The sequence below is a fragment of the Camelus ferus genome, chromosome 4 (assembly GCF_009834535.1).
Source record: "Camelus ferus isolate YT-003-E chromosome 4, BCGSAC_Cfer_1.0, whole genome shotgun sequence".
Lineage (NCBI taxonomy): Eukaryota > Metazoa > Chordata > Mammalia > Artiodactyla > Camelidae > Camelus > Camelus ferus.
The window spans coordinates 68224713-68238439 of NC_045699.1; the positions used below are offsets into that span (position 1 = coordinate 68224713).

The 13727-nt window shown below is 53.8% G+C and overlaps 1 protein-coding gene across 1 annotated transcript; it reads left to right on the forward strand.

Moving 5' to 3' along the window:
* The first annotated feature begins 1591 nt into the window (after positions 1-1591).
* Positions 1592-6255, forward strand: CDK9 (cyclin dependent kinase 9). Its single transcript, XM_006181868.2, has 7 exons — positions 1592-2358; positions 2819-2900; positions 3687-3777; positions 4113-4279; positions 4393-4564; positions 4721-4869; positions 5310-6255. Exons 1-7 carry the CDS (start codon positions 1913-1915, stop codon positions 5673-5675), a joined length of 1473 nt encoding a protein of 490 aa, XP_006181930.2. The 5' UTR covers positions 1592-1912; the 3' UTR covers positions 5676-6255.
* The last annotated feature ends 7472 nt before the right edge of the window (positions 6256-13727 follow it).

Consider the following 13727-nt stretch of genomic DNA (forward strand, 5'->3'; position numbering starts at 1 on the left):
AACTGTAATTAGCACAATTATTATTTTCTCCCTCTTTGCCCTCCCCACCCCCAATTTAGCCAATGGCCACCCTGCTTCTAATAGTGTACTCAAGAAGCTGACCCCAGATCACTCCCTAACATGCCTAAAATCCTCACTGGCTCCACACTGCCTTCAGGAGAGGGCTGTCTGCTCCTTGCTTGACCTTCAAGACCCTCCCTGGCAGAACAGGGTCTCTTGGGACACCAGGATCACCAGACCCATTTCTGACCCCTCCAACAAGGAAGCTTCAAGGCCAACCCATGTAAGCTGAAGGGCAACCATGGAGGGCTTCCTGCAGGTAGAGAAGGTACTGGGGTGCAATCAGGGAGCACAGCCCTGATGGTGGGGAGGCGCAGGGAGTTAGGAAACAGTGGGGAGAGTCATGTAGACACAGCGTGGGAGGGGAGCTGGAAAGAGCCTCAAATGTCACAATTTGGTTTTTCCCGAAGACAGTGGAGGGAAATCCATGCAGACTCCATTACAGAATGATCTGGCTAGAGCTGCAAGGGGGACAGATGGAGAGGGCAGACTGGGGAGGAGAGGACTCAGGATCCATCGGCAGAGGATCCTGGAGAGAAAGAGCAGATTGCAGGGGTGCAGAGGAGGAAGAACAGACAGCTTTGTTGGGGGCTGGTTATTAAATAGGGCTGCAGAAAGAACCAGGAAGCTCCTGAAGCCAGGAAGAGATCAGACAGATACTAGCGAAGGGCCGGGGTAGCGGAAGGAGACATAGGGTCAGAGAAGGAGATGGGTGAATGGTGGGCTTGGTGCCCGTCATAAGGACAGCAGGCCTCAAACAGCACTACTGCTACTCCTGGCCCGACCGTAAATATCCTGAATCTAGAGAATCCTCTTCAGATTCAGATAGACAAGGTTCGAGCCCCAGTTTTGTCACTGTGTGACCCCGGGCAAATGACTTCACCACTCTGAGTCTCAGTGTGCTCTTCTGTAAAATGGGTTAGTGATCCGGACCATGGGGCTGTTGATTCAGGATTCAGCGGGAATGTCCAGCATTTCCTGAGCATACAAGATTGCCAAGTAAATGCTGGGTACTTCTGTTATTACTGACCCGGGGAGCGACCAGCTTGGGCACAGCTCCGTAAGGACAGGGTTCCTGTGAGCCTCATCCCCACCTCCCAGAGAACAGGAGGTTCAGGGCTGGAAGGCCAGGGCGTTGCTCGCAAGCCGCCTCCAATGTCGCCGCGCCCCCTAGCGGCCGTCGGTTGCTATATCAACGGCGGGTGGCGGGGGCCCGGGAAGGTGGCGGAGGGGGCCGTTCTCTCCTCCCTGGTCCGGAGGCTGCTCCCTTGGCTCCTCCTGCCTTTGCCTGGGGTGGGAGCACCCCAAGCGGGGGAATACGGCCCTTCCTGCGGCAGCTGGCACGTGTGGGTAAACTGAGGCACGAGGCGAGTTGCCTCGCAGCCAGGTGGAGAGCGGGGCCCCACCTCCGAAGGCGAAGGAGGGGCCGCGGGCGGTGACGCGCCGAGGGCGGCCGGCGGACAGCGGGCGGGCGGGCGGGCGGGCGGCGGCAGCGACGGCGGTGGCGGCGGCAGGTGCGGCCGCGAAGGGTGGGAGGGAGGAGGGAGGGGGCGGGCTTGGGGGAGGGGAGGGCGAGGCCGGGGCACCTCCCCCTTTATAACGCGCCCCCTCCCGGGCTCTCGGGCCGTCTCCTCGTCGGCTCTTCCCGTCTGGCCCCCTCGCCCGGCCGCCCCGGGCCGGGGCCCGGCCAGGGAGCCCCCAGGCCGCGGCTAGGGGGCCGCCCCCCCGCCTGCCGCCCCGCGCAGCCCGGCGGAGGCGGCGCCGTCGGAGGAGGAGGAGCAGGGCACTGCGGCTGGCCCCGGATCGGGCGCCAGAGCGGCAGCGGCTTCGGCAGCAGCGGCGGCCCGAGCCAATGCAGCGGGACGCACCGCCCCGAACCTCAGCCTCGGCGCCCCGGCTCCCCGCGGCCCCGATCGGTGCCGCTGCCAGCAGTGGCGGCGGCGGAGGCGGAGGCAGCGGCGGTGGCGGAGGCGCCTCTGCAGCTCCGGCTCCTCCTGGCCTCCCGGGAACTACAAGTCCCAGGGGGCCTGGCGGCGGACGGCGGACGGAAGAGGCGGGGTCGGCGCCTCGAGGCCGGAAGTGGCCGTGGAGGCGGAAGTGGCGCGGCCGCGGAGGGGCCTGGAGCACGGCGGCGGGACCCGGGGCGGGAGCGGCGGCGGCGGCGGCGGCGGCGGCTGAAGGCGGCGGCGGTGCACTGGAGGCGGCCATGGCAAAGCAGTACGACTCGGTGGAGTGCCCCTTTTGTGATGAAGTGACCAAATATGAGAAGCTTGCTAAAATCGGCCAAGGCACCTTCGGGTAAGGTTGGGCCCCCAGGGACCGGGAACCCTGAGCCTGCACCCCTCCGGGCCGACGTCGGGACGCTCAAGCCCGGGCCCAGTTGGTTGGGAAGCCACCTAGACGCAGACGTGTCCCCTGGTCTCGCTAGGCCGCACCGCAGCCCGCCCGGGCCTGACGGAGCCGGCTGGCGGGGAGGAGCCTGAAGCCCTTGATAGGGGGCTGGGAGGGGTTGCACAGAGGAGCCTCTGAGTGGAGCGGGATCTCTCCGAGAGACGCCTGGGTGAGGACAAGGGGCTGAGGGAAGGAAGTAGAGACTCGGAGAGGGTCCGAAGACACCGCGTGGTGGGGAGCCGAGTACCCTGGGTACCCGGCCCAGCCCCACCCGGGATTCCCTTTCCTGCCCTCCTCTGGTGGGGGAAGGGCGGGCCCTGCGGAAATGTCCTAAAGAGTCCTCTTGGGTCCCCTTCTCGGCCTGCAGGGAGGTGTTTAAGGCAAAGCATCGCAAGACTGGCCAAAAGGTGGCTCTGAAGAAGGTACTGATGGAGAACGAAAAAGAGGGGGTGAGTACGGGTTGGGTGGGCAAGCCTGCCCGCTCCCTTGGGCTTGAGGTTGGGTTCCCACCCTGCTTCTTCAGGGACTGTCACGTTGAGATTCAACTTATGTGTAGTAGTTTGGAAATTCCCATATTCTAGGGAATTTGACTAACAGAATTAGTCTTTTAATTCAGATGTTTTAAAGCACTTGATTTTTCATTCTTAGACGAATATGGTTGGTGCCAGGAGGGGGAGCTCATGCTTGCGCTGTGCACTTTGGTTCCCGGAGTTAGGAAGTCTTGAAACACTTCTTCCTTAGGGTTTAATTTTGTTTAATGTTAAAAAAAAAACTAAAATAAAATGCAGTGGCTTTAAAAGGGTAGCTAGTACTCAGCTGAGAAAGAGCAATCCCTTTTATCACGCTCTCTTAGCTCTAGTCCAGCTTCCCAGAGACCTGTTTCTTAGCAAGGAAATTTCTTAATAATTTTTGTAATTGTTAACCACCTAACAGATTAAACAGAGGCGTAGAGCTAAAACTTATAAGGTTGAAGAAACTGGAGCATTTAATGACTAGTAATGAAGCATTTGTGTTAAGTATGATTATTTCAGTTCATTGTCTGAAACCACTTCCTTGAGAGTTGTATACTTTTAGCACCCATTTTACAAGTAAGGCGTCTGAGACAGCTGATTTCAGAGCCCATGGTCTTACTCTTGTCTCCCAACCTTTGACCCTTAGTGTGGAGCCCATGGCTGTTCTATAGTCTACAGTGCACTCACCCACTTTTGACCTCCTCCTGTCTTTCTCCCACTCAGTTCCCCATTACAGCCTTGCGGGAAATCAAGATCCTCCAGCTTCTAAAACATGAGAATGTGGTCAACTTGATTGAGATCTGTCGAACCAAAGGTAAGTCCTTTGGATCTTGTCCCCATTTTCAGATGGAAAAAATGAGGCTTGTTGCCCAATGTTTTGTCTGCAAAGTTGGGACTGGACACACACAAATTGCCTCTTAACCAAGATATACTGACAATAACTGCTTTCTCTAGTCCATTCATCATAGTAGGTGCTTCCCCAGGGCCTGCCTAGTCCAGAGAAGGCACTCAGAAAATATTTCACCCATGAAGGAATACACAGATGGATATCTGAGAGTCCGTGGGTTGGAGAGGGTAGGAGCTGGTTGTGGGAAAATGAGTTGCATTTTTGGCTTTTTTTTCTTGCCCACCTCATTCTTCCTGTCTCAGCTTCTCCCTATAACCGCTGCAAAGGCAGTATATACCTGGTGTTTGACTTCTGCGAGCATGACCTCGCTGGGCTGCTGAGCAACGTCTTAGTCAAGTTCACGCTGTCTGAGATCAAGAGGGTCATGCAGATGTTGCTCAACGGCCTCTACTACATCCACAGGAACAAGGTGGGGGCCAGAGTAGGAGGGGTGGCCAGGGCTCAGGCTGGCCTTTGCTGTCACTGTGGGGTGGGTGTGTTCCTTGGCAGCCTGTCTGAGCATCATCCTTGTGCTTCCTGCAGATCCTGCACAGGGACATGAAGGCAGCTAACGTGCTCATCACTCGTGATGGGGTTCTGAAGCTGGCGGACTTTGGGCTGGCCCGGGCCTTCAGCCTGGCCAAGAATGGCCAGCCCAACCGCTATACCAATCGTGTGGTGACACTCTGGTACCGGCCCCCTGAGCTGTTGCTTGGTGAGGATTCCTGAGTGGGCAGAGAGGGGCAGGGGCTGGGCACTTACCTGGGCTCAGACCCCCCACTACCAGGACTTCTTGAGCCACAGGCCCTGGGGCATTGTCTCAGGAGGCTCTCGGGCTCAAGGGGCCCTCCTGGTGTGCTCTTCTTCCCAGGAGAACGGGACTATGGCCCCCCCATTGACCTGTGGGGTGCTGGGTGCATCATGGCAGAGATGTGGACCCGCAGCCCTATCATGCAGGGCAACACGGAGCAGCACCAGCTCGCCCTCATCAGCCAGCTTTGTGGCTCCATCACCCCTGAGGTGCATAGCCAGGCCACCTGGGCCCCTGGGTCCCACAAAAGTCTCCCTGGCCGGAGAGGGGCTGGGGTGGAATAGAAGGAAAACACTGCTCAGGAGAGGTGGCTGGTGGAGGGTCTGCTTTTTAGAGCCACATGGACTATGTTCAAGCCTCAGTTCCATCACCAGTTAGTTCTGTGGCTTTGGGCAAGGCAGCTGAGCCCCTGTGGCTGTGTCTGGCCTGGGGCACGTACTCCAGGTGATTTGTGTAAAAGGGCCTGGTGGTTGGTGTGTGCCAGATATGTGGTTACCACTGCCTTCACCTTGGAGAGGTTACGTTTGACCTCCAGGGATGGTCTGGAAGCCTCTGAACAGAGAAGTTTTAGTCCCTTCAGGCACTTGACCAATGGACAGACCATGTTCCCTGAACTAACTCTGTCCTCTCTCCGTGCCTCTCACTCCAGGTGTGGCCAAACGTGGACAAGTATGAGTTGTATGAGAAGCTGGACCTGGTCAAGGGCCAGAAGCGGAAGGTGAAGGACCGGCTGAAGGCCTATGTGCGGGACCCCTACGCGCTGGACCTCATCGACAAGTTGCTGGTGCTGGACCCCGCCCAGCGCATCGACAGTGATGACGCCCTCAACCACGACTTCTTCTGGTCCGACCCCATGCCCTCGGACCTTAAGGGCATGCTGTCCACACACTTGACATCAATGTTCGAGTACTTGGCCCCGCCACGCCGGAAGGGCAGCCAGATCACCCAGCAGTCCACCAACCAGAGCCGCAACCCCGCCACTACCAACCAGACGGAGTTTGAGCGTGTATTCTGAGGACCGGCCGCTGTTGCTTCTCATTAGAGCCGTCATTTTATTTCTCCTTCTGCTCTGTGACTTGTGTTGTGGAGATGATGGGACATTTGAGTTTTCTCTCTGTGCATATTTTATTTAATCCTCACCCTGGGCATCAGGAACCAATGGAGCAGACTGGAATAAAGCTTTGGCTGAAAGTCCAGGAGGGCACTTGGGCTGCCTCACCTTGTTCCCTGGCTTTAGGGATGATGCCCAGAGGGTCTCCATTTACCTTAGGACAGGAATGGGTGGGAGGACAGGTGCCCCCCACCAGTGGCTTTCTAAGAGATCCCAGCATGCTGGGTGGAGGGGACAGGACTCTCATCCATCCCCAACCCTCCTTGTGGGATGAGAAACTTGTGTAGAGGACAGAACCAGCCTCAACAGTGGGCTATTCTTGGCCTAACCCTCCAAAGGTGTGGGGCTGGCAGAAACTCTTGGTTTATTCAATAGGACAATTTTATCGTGGGTTTTTTTTGTTGTTGTTGTTTGATTGTTCAGAGATATTCCTGGATGCAGGTTGATCAGTTAACAATTAAAGTTGACTTTTTTTTTTCAGTGAGTGGCTGTGCGCTCTGTTCTGTTTTCAGACCCCCAGCTTAACCCTGTAGCTGACCGTCGAGATTTGATTTGTCAAGTCTTGGCTCGTTGTCCCAGTTCATGTGCCCTGACAGTGGCAGAGGGCTTTATCATTTTTCTTTTTCTCTTGAGTACCTTCCAGGACATTAGCTGTGAGGCTCCCTAAAGGGCAGGTACCATGATGTTCCCCTGCTCCTCTCCACTCAGGGTCAGAGAAAGCAGGGAGACCATTGGGAATAGGGGTTCAGACCCCTGATGAGGGAACTGGAGAGGGCCTGCTGTGAGCCCTGTCTGCAGCAATGACCCAGGTAGGTACAGTCAACTGTGACAGACACGTTGGGACTTGACTTGCAGGCTTGGGAAGCTGCCGAGGCTCTTAATCAGTGGAATGACAGTAGTCAGATCTGTAACTTGCAAAAGTCCTCAGGCTGCTGACTTGAGGGTGGCTGGGGCAAGCACGAGAGGAAATGACCAGAGAAGCTGAAGGACCTGCTGGGGCTTGGGGAAGTGGCAGTGGCTTAGATTAGGGTGTGGTGTGAATGGGCAGGGAGACAGAGCAATTAGTGTGAGGGTTGGGTCCTGAGGGCTCAGAGCTGGGACCCCTGGAGCAGCACATTCTGGTGGATACATTTCCTGTGAATCTGAGGTTGAGGACAGGCACGTTTGAGGCAAATTCCACTTTCTGTCATGGCTGGAGTCCTCTTAAAGAGGACCTGGGAAGGAAGGTTGGCAAAACCTTGTACCAGAACTGTCCTTAACTTGTAGATATTAACCCACATCATAGCTTCACAAGAGGCCGGTGAAAGTAAGAAAAAAATTCTTGACTAGTATGTTCATGTCTTGGGGCTGCCAAACACAGTGACTTAAAATAACAGATTTATTCTGTCACTTCTGGAGGCTAAAAGTCCGAAATTGTAGGTGTTGGCAGGGTTGGTTCCTTCTGGGGGCTCTAAGGAGTAAACGTCCAGATCCCTCTCCCACCTTTGGTGGCTGTTGGCAGTCCTTGGCGTCCCTTGACAGGTAGATGCATCACTCCAATTTCTGCCTCTGTCTTCACCTGGTGTTCTTGCCTCTGTGCTGTTTATGAGGACACTGGCTGTTGGATTTAGGATGTACCTGGATCCAGTATGACCTCGTCTTAGCCGATTACATCTGCAAAGACCTTTTCAAATAAGGTCATATTCTGAGGTTCCAGGTGGACATGAATTTTGGGAGGACTCGTAATTCAACTCAGTACAACTAGTAATCGAAGAAACCCAGCTTAAAACAATAGTGAGATGTCCAGATGGTTACCGAGTCAATATATTTTGTTTTTGTTTGGGGAAAGGAGGTAATTAGGTTTGTTTGTTAATACATTAATTTTTAAGTGGAAGTACTGGGGATTGAGCCAAGGACCTAGCTTCTACCTCTACCACTGAGCTATAGCTACATGTTTTAAATGACGTAACTGATGAGGAAAACCCACAGGGCTGGCCTACTTGTTCAAGGTGCTGTTTTTTCTCTGAAGGGTAAAAAAAGTTTCTATAAGAGGCTCGTATTCTTTGACCCAGCAATTCCACTTACAAGAAATTTTTGTGGAGCAATTATATAGTAATAGTCTTATTTCATTGAATCATCATAACAACTGGTATTTTCATTCCTTTGTTCAACATGTATTTATTTATTGGCTGTGTCTTCCAAGAACAGACTGTTCCAGACTCAAAACAGGCACAAAGCTGTGACCATTAGTCTGATGGAATAGGTTATGTGGAAAACAAAAAAAGTGGAATGAGGGGAAAAAATTGGGGGTGATTGAGGAGGTCAGAGTGACATGGAAACAGAAATCCCAAGAGGAATGGGGTGGTTGTGGGATCCAGGGGTGGGCACAAATGCCACCTGGGAAGGCTTCAGAGAGCTTTGTACAGAGGTAGACGCAATCTGATGATTTTAGAAAAACATAGTAGTGAGGTAGGGTATAGTTGAGTGTTACAAGTATGTGCTTAGCATGCGTGACGTCCCAGGTTCAATCCCCAGTACCTCCGTTGAAATAAATAAACCTAATTACTTACCCCCCAAAACAGAACAAAATTAAAATTTTTAAGTGTCTTTAGCTCAAAATAATTAAAAATAAAATACAGTGACTCTGTCGAGAGAAACCAAGGATGGAAGCCGGGAGACTAGTTAGGGCTGTTGTAGTAATCTGGGCAGAAGATGATGGTGGCTTGGACCAAGCTGGTCATGAAGCTGGTAGGGAGGAGTGCTTGGATTTATGGGTTATTGTGCGGGCAAATCTGACACGATCTGCTTTCAGCTTGAATGTGAGTGTGAATGAACGAAGAATTGCAAGTTCCAGGCTTTGGCTGGAGGGAGGAGGGGGCTGCCATCCCTGAGACACAAAAAGCTGTGGTGGGTCAGGGTGGGGCATGGATTTTTCAGATGGTAAGCTAGAGATAGACAGATGGACACCCAGGTTGAGTTGGCAGGTGTGTATCTGAGTCCAAAGTCTGGGCTGTAGACACACCTTGGGAGTTGCCAGCATGGTGTTTTTTAAAGTCCCAAGGCAGGATGGGGTCATGTGGAAAGAGGGGAGAAGGAAGTCATGGCCCCCTGGGGCACTCCAGTGTTTATATGTCGACAAGGAGTTGAGGACAACAACAGATGAAGCAAGAAGAGACCATAGGAAGAGTAGTTTCCAGAAGCTAAGGGCTAGAGAGTGTCTTTGAGAAGTAGGAGTGATCACTTAGGCAAATGCTGCTGATAGATCCCAAAAACTGGAGTGAGGACTAATCGTCAGGTTTAGCCACGTTGAGGTCAGTGGTGACTTTGGCAAGAGCCATTGGGTGGAATGCTTCAGATGAAACCCCACCGGGACCAGTAGGATCACTGGAGAACGGGAGGAAGGGAGCCAAAGACAAGGGGTAGCAACCATCTACTGGAAAGGAGGATTAGGGAGGGAGCTAGTCTTGTATATTCTAAGACAGGAGCCAGCACATCACGGAATGACCCAGTAAAGAGGGCACGTATTGATTCTTGTCCGTATACAGAAGGGGCATGTGGCCCAATGCACAGCGGCCACACCCCTACCCTGTTCTCTGCTACCTCTGCGCAATTCATCCATGATGTTCAGGGCAGCCTTGCGTGTGGAAAAGCTAGAAAAGCATAAACCTCCATTAGCAGTGTTTCTCCAGTTTCAGTGCTCGTCCAATCCCTGACTCAGAAGTCTGCCTGGGGCACCTCTAACCAGCTGATAGGCAATGGTCACCTTGCTGGCTGGGATCTGGGCAGCACTGAAAAAGGCTGTAGCAGTGTACACACTGTGACAGAAAGATGTTCCGGGTACAATAGGTGGAAAGAGCAGGTTACAAAATATCTCCTGCTTCAGCCTTTTTGTAAGAAAAATGGAAGCAATTACTCTAAAACACTAACCATGGTTATTTTGGGTGGTCCTGTCCTTTATGCTTTTTTGTGTTTTCCCATGTTTCCTGAATTAATATTTTTACTCATGCAATTAAGTGATATTTTCAAACAACCAAAGCAGGCCCTGAACCCTGGAGCTTCTGGCCCCGAGCTCCCCCACCCCCTACCTCCCCATAGAATACCCCAGAGAAGGGGCTGGTACTAACCAGGCAGGTGTGGGTCTGATCCCTTTCAGCCTTGAACACTGATGTGATGTGGGTGTCACCCTCGTCTGTGGAGGGAGGTGTGCAGCTGGGAATAAACGCTCCCAGAGGGCAGGGCCTTGTTGGGGCATTACCCCCAAGGCACCTAGAGCAGTGCCTGGCACCTGGGAGTGCCCCAAATGCTAGAGTGAGTTAGCTGGTGGTCGAGGTGATGACTGGAGAGGCTGTGGAAATGGAAAAGGCCTTTTTGGATGGGCCCCCAACATCACCCTGCAGTCAGAGGACTGGGTCTGTGTCCTGGCCTCTTTTTGATCAAATGATTTGTGAAACACAGCCCTCCCAGCAGCAGGCTTGGGCACTTAGGTCAAGGGCACCCCTGTGTCTTATCCCCCCTCCCAAGGGATCCCAGCCCGGAGAGGCTGGGGCAAACGGCCTTAACAGTGAGGAGAGGTGGGCTGTGATAAGAGAGGCTGGATAAAGCCGGCCCCGCTGGGCAGGAAGTCCAGCCTCAAGATCTGGAAGTCTCCCAGGTGTCCCTTCCCCACACACTCCATTCTGCCTGTGCACCTTTAACCCCCGCCTGGTTGTTATTTAACTCACAGGGAGATTCTGATGAGTCCTGCATTCAGAAACCCACCAAGGAGGCTGAGTTCCCTGGGCTGATCCCAGGATGAGAAGAGAAACCTATCAGGTAAGACCTTCCTCCCTGCACACTGGGTGGTCTCCCACCCACCCAGGACATCAGGGTGGGGAGAAGGTGAGGTCTTGAGAATCTCCCCTACTCCCCTCCCCCTCTCTGGCCCGGCCGGGTCCACAGCCTCAGCCCAGGACGGGCTTGGCAGAGGTGCCCACACCTGTGAGTCAGTTTGTGCCCCATCCGGTTGGGGAGCGGGAAGCCCAGGATGAAAGGTGCCAGGTCCCTGGCAACCTCCTGGCCAGTAGCTGCAAAGCCCTGGTGGGAAGCACCCATGGAGCAGCCGGGCCCATCTGGGTGTCCTGTCTCGGGTAAAACCGCCTCCTTCCAGGTAAGAAAACACAGCGACCTTGGGCAAGTGACCCACCTCTCTAAGCCTCGGTTTCTTTCTTTTGTACAGTGGGGGTAACTCTCCCTCGGGGTCCAAGGCCATCAGCCTTGATAATCACCCTACACTTGTGGGTGCCCAGGGGAAAACCTTGTCATCACAAGCCTTGTTCTGAAAGCCTGGGGTGGTCAAGGGCCCCGCCTCGGGCCTCACAGCTCCCCCTTCCACCCAGAAGCCCCCTGTCATCGTGGGTAGGGGAAACTCTTTAGGAGGGGTCTCCAGAGGAGACCTGGCAGCAGGCGTGGGAGATGGCAGAGGCCACCTGGAGGGTCCGCCTGTGTGCCAGGCCCCATTTACAGACTGGTTTTGTCTGCTTTAACTTTCAGGACTGATCTGTGAGGAAGGGCTGTTAGCTCCATTTTAATACTAATTATAAACATAATGGCAGCACTGATCAAAGTGCTTCCTACCTGCTGGGCCCTGTGCCCACTGTTGTCTGGCCTTTAGACCAGAGACCATGATTATCTGCATTTTATAGACCTGGAAGTTGCAGTTAGGAGCATTTAAGGACTTGGCCTGTTAAGGATCTCTGACCTCGCTCGGGAGTGGCGCCCTGGCTCTGTGCTCTGGGCCCAGAACCCCCTCATCCACCTCCTCCAGGCCTCTGAGGCGGGCAGGACTGTGACGCCCACTTTACAGATGAGGAAACAGGGCTCGGGGGCGAGGAGACAGGTGGAGGCCAGCCGATGCCCGCCAGTTGGGAGCTGCAGAGTCACTTCCTAGCCTTGAAACCCAGCTCGGGGTGGAGACCGGCTAGAGCTGGGGATGGGAAGCCCGGGCTGAGAGGAGGCCTGGGTTCACACAGACACCAGACAAGTCGCTTAGCCTCACCCAAGTAGTCCTAAAGCTGTTGTGAGGATTAAATGAATACCTTTAATGCTCGAGGCCACCAGATGCTGCTGTTGGAAACTTGGCAAAGAGGAACATTTAACAGTCAGATAGCGTCACAGAGCCAGTACAGCAGGAGACCACCTTGGACAGAGAGGCAGGAGGCCCTGGCTCCCGACATGGGGATGCTGGAGGGGAAAAGGCAGAGCCAGCAAGGTGCACCCAGTAAGGAAGGAGGAACACCAGGGAGGGAGGTGTCAGGGAAGCCCAGAGAACAAAGAGTTTTGGGAAGGCGGGCGTCATCTGGTCATTAGCCATGTCACCAGCCATGTCACCTGCCACCCGAGATGGAGGGTGATAAACAGAGCACGTGGGGCTCTGAGCACAGGTCCAGTTGTTTGTTTCCTCGGGATCATTTTTAGAAGTCATAGAATTGCAGGGTCAAACGGAGGCCCATTTTTAAGGTCCACTGCCCTCCTAATAAACTAAGTTCATTAACACCTTTGTAGCCAGAGTCAGGACAAGGATAAGGAGAGGCTGCCCCACTGAGGAGATGAAATTCTGTCTAAGGCAAGTTTCTTTTCCCCCAATGACAGAAAAGTGTTTTCTTGTGGGTCACTGGATACAAGTAGATATTCAGAGGTGGGGGAGTCCTTATGTATATCAGAGGGTTAGAACCCTGGTGTGGCCATCAGAAACAGACCCTCCCTTCTGAATGCTAGGCTTCTGCATAAACTTGCCAAGGAGCTTGCACCTTCCCTGGTCTCCACAGAACCCTGGGTGGGGACAGGGAAGGGGCAGCTGGGCTTCTCCAGTCCTGGTTCTCTGGAGTGTGGTGGCCATTGGAGACGCTTGTCCTCCTTGGGGACCCCCCTAGAAATTATAAGCTGGGACAGAGCTCATTTCAGCCCCTGCCCTACTAAGGAGGAGACTGAGTTAGAGAAGATCAGAGAGGGAAAGCAAATTGCCCAAGGTCACACAGCACATTGACAGCAGAGATTGACCAAACAGGTGGTGGTGTGTGGGGGCAGGTTTTAGAGTCAGTAAATTTGGGTTTGTATCTTGACTTTGCCACATATGGGCTGTGCCACCCTGGGTGAGATGCTTACCCTCTGCAAACCTCCATTTCACCACCTGTAAAATGGGGATAATCTCTAATTCATACACTTCTCGTGAGATGAAAAGAGATTGCAATGCCAAGTGCAAGGATAGGGGCTTAACACATGTTAGCTAAAAGCAACCCACCTAAAAAAAGCAAAGAGGAAGAGCAGAGGGGAAGGGTATCTCAGGCAGAGGCAAATGTGAGCCTAAGCTTGGAGGTGGAAGAGGCCAAGGCCGATTCCTGAAGTCCTTGCCAGCTGGCATGCTGCGGCAGGAGCGGGGGCAGTAACTCAACAGATCTGAGTTCAGAAAGCCCAGCATGGTACCTTTGCTGACTCACTGTGTGACCCCAAGCTGTCTCTGTCCCTCTCTGGGCCTCAGCCTCCCACCCCTACAGGCTCTAATCAGAGGTTGCAAATATTCATTCTTTGCTATCCTCTTGCCCTCTGGATGGGGCGCTCCATGAGCAGAGCCTTGTCATCTGTCCCCAGACCCCAGTGTCCCCAGCATCCAGCCCAGGTCTGGCACAGAATCATTTTCTCACCAAATGAATGAGTGAGTGGATGGATGGGTGACATCGATTCCCTTTGGGAGTGTGGGGGTTAAAGCAGGATCCCAGCCCCTCACTCAACCTCCACACATGCCTGCAGACCTGCCTCCAGCAGGTGGACCCTGTGCTCTTGTCTTTTCTTTGGTCTCCAGACAATGGCTTTGTTTCTCTTGTTACTTCTGGAGAATGAGAACACCTTTGTGGTGGCACCAAAAAGCCAACAGTAGTTCTCCAGATGTGTGATGAAGGTGCCTTTGATTTTCTCCTTTATGCATTTCTCTGTTTCCTTCTACAA

Bases quoted from the DNA above. Each gene is read 5' to 3' on its own strand.
- CDK9 (XM_006181868.2), top strand. From the start codon at position 1,913: ATGCAGCGGGACGCACCGCCCCGAACCTCAGCCTCGGCGCCCCGGCTC. The intron at 2,901-3,686 runs GTGAGTACGGGT...TCTCCCACTCAG, and splicing joins TGGAGAACGAAAAAGAGGGG to TTCCCCATTACAGCCTTGCG. The intron at 4,870-5,309 runs GTGCATAGCCAG...CTCTCACTCCAG, and splicing joins GTGGCTCCATCACCCCTGAG to GTGTGGCCAAACGTGGACAA.